At 42.6% G+C, this 8,259-nt stretch overlaps 1 protein-coding gene across 5 annotated transcripts in view; it reads right to left on the reverse strand.

Annotated features, from left to right (window-relative positions):
• Positions 1–7,766, reverse strand: part of KIF2A (kinesin family member 2A) — a 56,367-nt gene extending 48,601 nt beyond the window's left edge. For 2 of the 5 annotated variants that reach the window (XM_056513748.1, XM_056513745.1), the window contains exon 1: positions 7,478–7,766. In XM_056513748.1, coding sequence (XP_056369723.1) covers positions 7,478–7,541 — 64 coding nt within the window. In that variant the 5' untranslated portion in view covers positions 7,542–7,766. The remainder of the gene's footprint in view (positions 1–7,477) is intronic. The other 3 variants (XM_056513749.1, XM_056513747.1, XM_056513746.1) reach the window with 2 other exon arrangements.
• Between the last annotated feature and the right edge of the window lie 493 nt (positions 7,767–8,259).

An 8,259-nucleotide genomic window follows, 5' to 3' on the forward strand; every position in this document is an offset into this window, starting at 1 on the left:
CCAAATTCAAATGCAGCAAAACTAGCTTTGCAGAACATTTTTTAATGAGGAAATGGAAATGCCATGTTTGTAACACCCTCCCTGAGAACTACTACCCGCGGCTGCACCATTTCCCTGGAGCAATTACCAGGCACAGAGAAGAGCGGCACAAGAGACCAACATCAGGCTCCCTGCTCCATCTCCACAGGGGGCTTCACGTCAGGAAAGCTTTAACAATGGTAGATGAATTCACTGACTTCTACCAAATCAATGGTATGTGAATGTTCCAAGATCAGAATTGACCTTACCATGATACCTTTTGGGGATATGAACAAAGTGTGTTCCCAGGTTATCACACATAGGCAACAGCGTCTGATGGCTAAACACTTAATACAGAATTCAAAGGATCCTTTCATATAAGCCAAACGTGTAGGAAAATCATGCCAATCACCCAGATATATATATATATATATATATATATATATATATATATTTGGAATATTACAGAAAACACAGACAGTTTAATTCTTTAAATGAAAACTTTTAAAAATTGTACCCACAAGCAATATAAAAATGTAAACGTTTTTAAGAAAGGAACTAGGGCAGGAAAAGGAAACAGCACATGTACCCATACATATACAATATGAATGGGTTTGAGGATATAGCTAATAGCAGTTTTAAACAACCTCTACTTAAACGACATATTTAAATCATAGTTTTAGTTTTGTACCCTTCCTCATTTCCCTACAAGACATCTACCTAAAAGCTAACCCCAATGCAGCAGGCATAGAAAAGCAGTCTAAAGTTAAACATCCTAGTAGTCAAAACTAACTGTAGCAAATTTAATTATGAAATTGTCTAACAGTCACAAGGAAACGTCTGCCCAAACCCAAAAAAAAATTGTTCCAAACACTATAGCTAGGAATATCTGGTTTTATGTCTGTATTCAATCCATTATTGAGAACAATTTAAATAAAATAAAAATAAATAAAATAAAACCCCAAATACCAAGTTATAATAAAACCTAAAGGTTTGGAATATACAACTACAAGAAAATGTTTTAAAATGTTGTTAGAAGGATCTTCAAAAATAAAAAAAAGACTTCCAAAAAGACATGAGTCGTAAATCTGGGAAACACCCACACAAAGATTTCAAGCAAAGAAAAAGAGCTACTCATATATCTGAAAGCTTTTTTGTGTTTTTGAAATAGATGAAGAGATATAAGAGAGAATGTATTGCAAACATCTTCTTTCCTAGATCTGGAAATACACACTGAAAGCATATACACCTCCAAATATTATCTATGCTACAGAGACATAATGAGAAATTGACTCTTAAAATCCAATGTCATCTTAAAAACTCCTCTGTTTTAAATCAGAAACACCATCATACCTGACCATGTATTATATTTTGCATAAATGCTCACTATTGGACAATGTAAAGACTGTTTAGTAGTTCTTACTGTAAACTTCCACATCTTACTTCTTGTATCACATTAGAAATTTAACTTAATTCTGAAGCTAACATAAACCTTTAATGTATCAAAAATAACTAAATTCTTTTCCTCTATGGAATACACATAATGTGAACAACTGTAAGGAATACACTTTAGTGGTCACCATGGGTTGACTACAGCATTCTCCTCCTGATCCCAAATCCTGTCACACAGTATGGTGAGGAAGACAAGTTAACCCAAAAAAATAAAGAAGGAAGAAGAGCTGGGGGGAAAAAATCCCACTTCATGATATAAGAAGTAAATGTTTACAAAGGAAGAACCTAAACAGTAACACAGCAATGGAGTCATTTTACTGGTCGCTGCTACTTATTCCACAAGCACAAAAAAAAAACCCAAACCCAAAAAACCATAGCAGCACACTTTACAAGTCAACACAATAAATATGCTACAGATTTTATGCTCCAAGAAAAGAGCTCACCTGGTAAATACTTCACTCTCATTTCTTTACTTGTTCCAGAGTAAGTGGATGTATGAAAAAAAAAAAACCTCAAAAGGTTAGTTTATCTCCTATAGCAAACAGAGATACTTCCGCAAGACATTGCTCTTCAGTCAAGGATAACTTCTTCCCCATGATCTACTGTCCTGTCCCACCTTGACAAGGGGAAAAGTGATGCTCGGTGCCATAGCAGCACAGCGAAGTTTTCTGTTTATAAAGCAGTAAGAAGAAAAGATGAGCAACACTAGGCCCAGGCCACAGGCCATCACAGAGCATGGGTGGAAAGAACAGTAATTTTACCTATTAAATAGAAACAAAGAACAGATTCCCCCATAACAGATTACTGGGGAAAAACATGCAATGCAAGCTGTGTGATCTTAGTTGCCAGGTACAGCTCTGAAGACATTACTGCCAGCAAATAATGCTGTAATAAACACAATTATGGAACAAAGACAAGAAGATTCTCTAAAGAATAGGACTCAACTCTTGCTATTCATCTTGCAAAAAAGCTATTTCCACAAAATACAGAAAGCCTACATAAATATCTGAGAATCTGTGAGTAACAACGAAAATTCATGGCCTAATGAAAGCTGAATGCATAAAGAGTGATTCCAAAAGGAGACAGAAAATTTAACATATCCTCCTGGCCAATTTTTCTAGGGAACAATCTCCAGAAACTTCGGATGTTACAATGAGAACCTACATCGGATAACCCTAAATGTTGGACCTAATTAGCTGGACCAGCAACAGCAGACTTGAAACCATGGGTGTGTCCTGGCTATTATGGAAACACAAAGACACACTGTGTCTGTACAGCTTACATAGGGATTAGGTAATTGAGTCAAATGATTTAAATGTGGTAACAAAAACCATAATCATAGGGAACAAATAGATGTATGTCACCAAAGGAAAGAGTAAAAACACATTACCATTTGAATCTATCCTCAAGAGCTTGTAAAATAGGGTGAGTACCCAAACCTGAACAGAAATTTTATAGCATAATTAAATCTTCTCTCCTGCCATAAAATCATTCTTGCTACTGGGAGTTGTACATGAAGATACAAGATTACTCAACACAGAGGATGCTATTGACCTCTCAACTCTGAGAAACATTAGTTTCACAGAAGTTGGGTTTAAAAGAAGCAAAGTTTAGCCCTGACTGTTGCTAAAATGTAGTCTCATTTGAGTCTGAAGGTGAAAACAGTTACCAATATGTTTTAGCAAGACTAAGCACAGAGGAGCTCCCCAAAAGCTTTTGGACTGAATGGATTATCCTCTGCCATGACCAGGTCCAGCTGCTCGACACAAATGGAGAAGATTCTTAAGTAGGCAATTAAAAACATTACAGCCATGGGCAAGATTTCTTCCAACCTCACATCAGTAAAAGGTTATTTAAACTACAAACTCAGGAAGAACAGAAACTGTCTACAGTTGGTGGTGTATTTTTTCAGTTTTTATTGTAAAACTGGATATTCCTACCATCCTTCTTAAAATTCTGCTATGCTTCTAGATTCAATCTCTTCTGGTAACAAGCTCCATGTGACAACTGTACCCAGTCCTTTCTTCTTTTAGCAATTTCAAGTTTTCCTTTTCAAACACTGACAGCTCTCCTATTTTTGTATTACGAAAAACATGGGCATAAAGTCATGATCTTTCTTTTTTACACCATTTCATGGTTAATCCTTAAAAATTCAGCATTTTTCCTTTCCTGAAAGTTCAGACAAATCTTAAGTCAGTCTCCTAATTACAAGTGTCCCTTCTCCTCATGCCTGTACATTACTTCTGACACAGTGAGGTCAGAATTGTATTTGCCTCTCCATCGCTCCCACAGCACTTTCAAAATGAGCAAATATATAATTAATTTCTATGCCTTTCTAGGTAGCATTTTGGATATGCAGAGAGAACAAGAACAGTCTGAGGAGCAAATGGACAGAAAAAGAAAAAAATTAACCAACTTACTAAAGGACTGCAGGGCAGAAGTGATTTGTCTTGTTTCAGGAAAAGACTGCATTTGGAGAAAAAATGTGAAAGGTTCTTTCTACAACTTTCTACAACAAAGAACTTAAACAGTTCTTTGTCATCATTAATGGGATAATGCACAAGAAGTGTAGATCCAGGTGTAAGTTCACACATAAAACAGCAGGCTATAGCCATTTGTGTAAATGGAACTCATTAACAGAAAAATGCCTATCTTTAGACCTCAACAAGGGACATCTTCTGGATAGGACCATTACCCTGAGTCTGGCAGGTACCTTCTGATTTCCTACCAACTGCCCTAAGCTTCCATGTGATAAGGCACATTTTTCAAATGTGGAAATTCTTAGCAAATTCCATTCTTAGCAAACTGCAACCTAAAACAAAGTAGTTCTTTCCCATTTCCAAGACAGACTACCAGGTCATATTTCAAGCAATACACATAAATTAAACCAAGCAGTAAATTTCAGTATCAGAAATTATTCTAAAAACCTGAGCTAGGTGGCCACCTAGTACCTCTTTCGATACATAAACGTAACTAGTTATTCCAGTTGTAACTGGAAATACTATCTGCAGCTGAACATAACAGTTATAAGGATGTTTACCCACTGAGGAAAAACAGCAAGGTCTGCAATATCAGTCCTTGAAAATGCAGGAGTTTATACAAACAGGTTTTCACGTGTTTTTGGCCACGATATCTAACAATGCCTTTCTTTTGTACAACATTCATTTTCTATTCAGTCCTACAATAAATCTCTCACTTCAGGCTAATTAGAACTTGTCAAAATGACAGAATATGGGACTTATTTTTTCCAGAATGTTCTGGTCTTACTTGTAACAATCATGTTTCACCAAAAAAATGCATTTCTTTACTTAAAGAAAAACAGGTCTCTGGAATCAATAAAACTCTCTATTCAGAAAAAAAATAGATGGCAGATAGATGAAAAAACCCACACATTTTTTCACTGATCTCACTAATGATGTTAAACAATTCTTCTCTGGATTCAGCAAATAAATAGGTAAATAAGAAAAACTTAAAGAATTGCTATATCTACCCCTCAAAACAATATTTAGTTTAAAGAAACTACTCACTACAGACAAGACAGTATGCAAAAAGAAAAGCCCCTATGAACACACTCCTCTTTCCAAAAGTTTCCTAAACCATTTTAATGGTGCTTTCTCAGCCAACAGCAGCTGATTTGACAGACAGCCCTGATTCTTCCTAGGATACAGCTCTGGGGAGAGCGGATCCAGAAGATCACATGTAAAGACTTTCATGTCATCCCGACTATGACTATGTATATTTCCTACATACTGATACTGATGGGGTCATAGACCCCTCTGCAAGCTACTGGAACACACTAATTGTGCAGAAAACTAGCACATCCAGAAGTTTTCTACTATGTTTAGTTAATCAAATAATCAATTAATACATTAAATAATTAGAAGAAAAAAATCATTAGACACACTGGATGGGAGACAGTCTGTAGGAACAACTCAGCTGACAGAGGGACAAGCAGCAAAACCCTCGCCTTGTTAGCAGCAACATGACCAATTTTCACTGATGGAACCACAGCTAAGGTTAGAAAACTTCCTTCTATGAGGCAATCCAATCTTCTGGCTGTCCTTCCATATCTCCCTCAAAATGCCCACTTCCACATACCTATAGTTTCTCCTACAGTTTAATGGTAAGAGAAGGACAGTTAGCTGCAGGAGCCTGAACAGGACATCTCTTCCAGTCCCAAAGACAAACAAGGACACCTCACAATTATCACGACCTACCACTTAATTATGACACTGCAGTCTTGCTCACACATGGACCAACTTAACACAAATACTCAAAACCCTACAGTTTGAGAAACTAATGTGAAGACATCCCCCTAATACATAATACTGATGAGTAATATACTTAATGTGCTGCATGACCTTTTTCAGTGATACAGCAAAATACATAAGCCACTAATAGTAATGAAAATAAGTATTGTTATATTTGAGAGTTACCAAAATCTCTTCTGATATTAAGAAATGTGTAGAACCCTACAGAGTGGAAAACAAGAGCAGCAAAGCATTTTCATGCCTTATTTCCAAAGGCATACAAACCAAACAGTAATATTTCTTAGGAGCTCCCATAGATATCAGAAAAAGTTTTACAAGTTGCTACTGGGAAGCTTTCTGAAATCCCAGACAAGAGATCCACAGGAGTTATGCAAATCATCGCCAGACCGATCAGATTCTTCACGTGGCAGGCAAGGCATTTGGCACAAATTGAGGGTTTGGGTGCAATTGTGTTCAGCCAACACCAACCATTATTTTATTGTAGGGTTGAATTGCAGCAGGGAACACAAGAAAGAAAAGCTGCATAAGGCTTGTTGGTGGCTTTTTTCCTGTCTCATGACAGAACCATGACAGCTTCAGAGCTTTGGACCTCCACATCCCTTTTCCCTCTCTTGCCATCTGTTTACTCTTTAGCAACCCTCTGGATCCCAGGGGAGAGAAAAAAGAAAGAAACAAAACAAAACAAAACAAACAAACAAACAAAACAAAACAAAACAACAGCAGCAACAACAATAACAACAAAACCTTTCCGGAAAATCCCAGCAGAACCCCACCCCTGTTCAGAAGGCTTCAAAGACCTCAGAGAGGCTGAGAACAGATTACATATTCCCACTCAAATCCAAGAGCTGAAGTAATGAGTGACCTGTCATTGATTCAGTCAACTTCCCATGTCAGTTGTCTCCTAACACACCAGTTGATACTGGAAGGGACCACTGAAGATCATCCAGCCCAGCCCTTCTAACAAGCAGGGTCACCTAGAGCAGGTTACACAAGAACACATCTTTGTGGGCTTTGAATATGTCCAGAGACAAATATGAAGAGTTAGCACCCTAAACCTGGCACACACGCCTTCTTGGTTCACATGTATTTTCAGACAGCATCACACATCCACCCACCAAGAGAAGCTGGGCAAGACGAGAAACACTGGATCCTCAACGGAGAAATTACAACTCACGGGCATATACAGCAAGCACTCTTCCTACATTTTAATCACAAAGAACATCTGAAATAATAACATCATGCTTTATGCCAAGTGATGGAAATGTCCAAAAGCGTTCCTGTCAGGGAACCGTTGTGTCATTTTTCAGAGCACACAAGAAGTTACCCTTTCAAAGGAAAGGCCTTTCCTCCCTCCCTCCCCCCCCCTCTCCATCACCTCATCCCCTCCCCGAAGGCCCTCCTCCCTCGCTACCGAAAGCTCCCCGGCTCCCTTCCCACCGACCCACGCCCGGAACGCCCCCCCGCCCCCCAGCCAGGGCCGCCCCGCCCGTCTCGGTGCCCGCCGCACCCCCGGGTCCCCCCGGGTCCCCCCGGGTCCCCGCCGGCCCCGCCCGCGCTCCCCTGACAACCGCAGCGCGCGCCGCGCGCGGCCCCGCCCCGGCCCCGCGCACACAATGGGCCCCGGCGCGCGCGGCCCCGCCCGACCCCCGCGCCCCGCGCGCGCGGCACCGCCCGCCCGGGATGCGGGGAACGGGGGGGAGGGTGTCTGCAGCCGCCGCCCCCCCCGGCCCGCTCACCATCGCTGCGCTTGATCTCCACGTAGATCCCTATCTGGATCTTGCCGAAGTTGGCCGCTGCCATCGCTTCATGGGGCGCGCCGGGGGGGATCGAAGGCGCAGCCGGCCGGGGACAGCGCGGGGAGGGAGGGGAGGCTGTGCACGGCAGAGGCGGCCGCGGCTCCGGGCGGGAGCGACGGACGGCCGGAGAGGGGGAGGCGGGGAGCGGAGAAAATGCGCCGGCCGGATACAACAGGCGCTGCGGGCGCTTCTGCGCCTGCGCGGCCGCCGCGGCGTCACGGCGACACCGGCGGGCGGGAGGGGGCGGGGGGCCCGCGCGGCCGCAGCCCGCGCGCCCCGCCCCGCGGCCCCGCCCCTCGCCGCGGGCGCGCGCAGGGGGCGCGGGCGGGGCCGGGCCCGGGCGCCCGCAGTGGCGGCGTCGCCCTGAGGCGCTGCCCCGGCCTCGCACACGGGCACACACACACGCTCCCTGCGGCACCAGATGGTGGCCGGCCTGCTCTGGAGCGTTAGTGTAATAGCTTTATCTACCTGCTGCCTGCTCATGCGGCTCCCATGTGCTCAACAGAGCAGTTTAGGAGCAGTCCTGCTCCCCAGCCTGCCTGCAGCTCTTGTTCCCCGGGAAGGCACATGGTGTGGTTCCTGGGGATGTGCTGTGCAGAGCTCACAGCTGGATAGATAATCCTTGTGGATCTCTCGAGAATATTTCATTAATCTATGAAGTTCATCCCATCACAGCATCCATCCATCTTGGGAGCCTGCTGGGAAGCCAGAGAAGGACTCTT

Source organism: Oenanthe melanoleuca, chromosome Z (genome assembly GCF_029582105.1).
Source record: "Oenanthe melanoleuca isolate GR-GAL-2019-014 chromosome Z, OMel1.0, whole genome shotgun sequence".
Classification (NCBI taxonomy): domain Eukaryota; kingdom Metazoa; phylum Chordata; class Aves; order Passeriformes; family Muscicapidae; genus Oenanthe; species Oenanthe melanoleuca.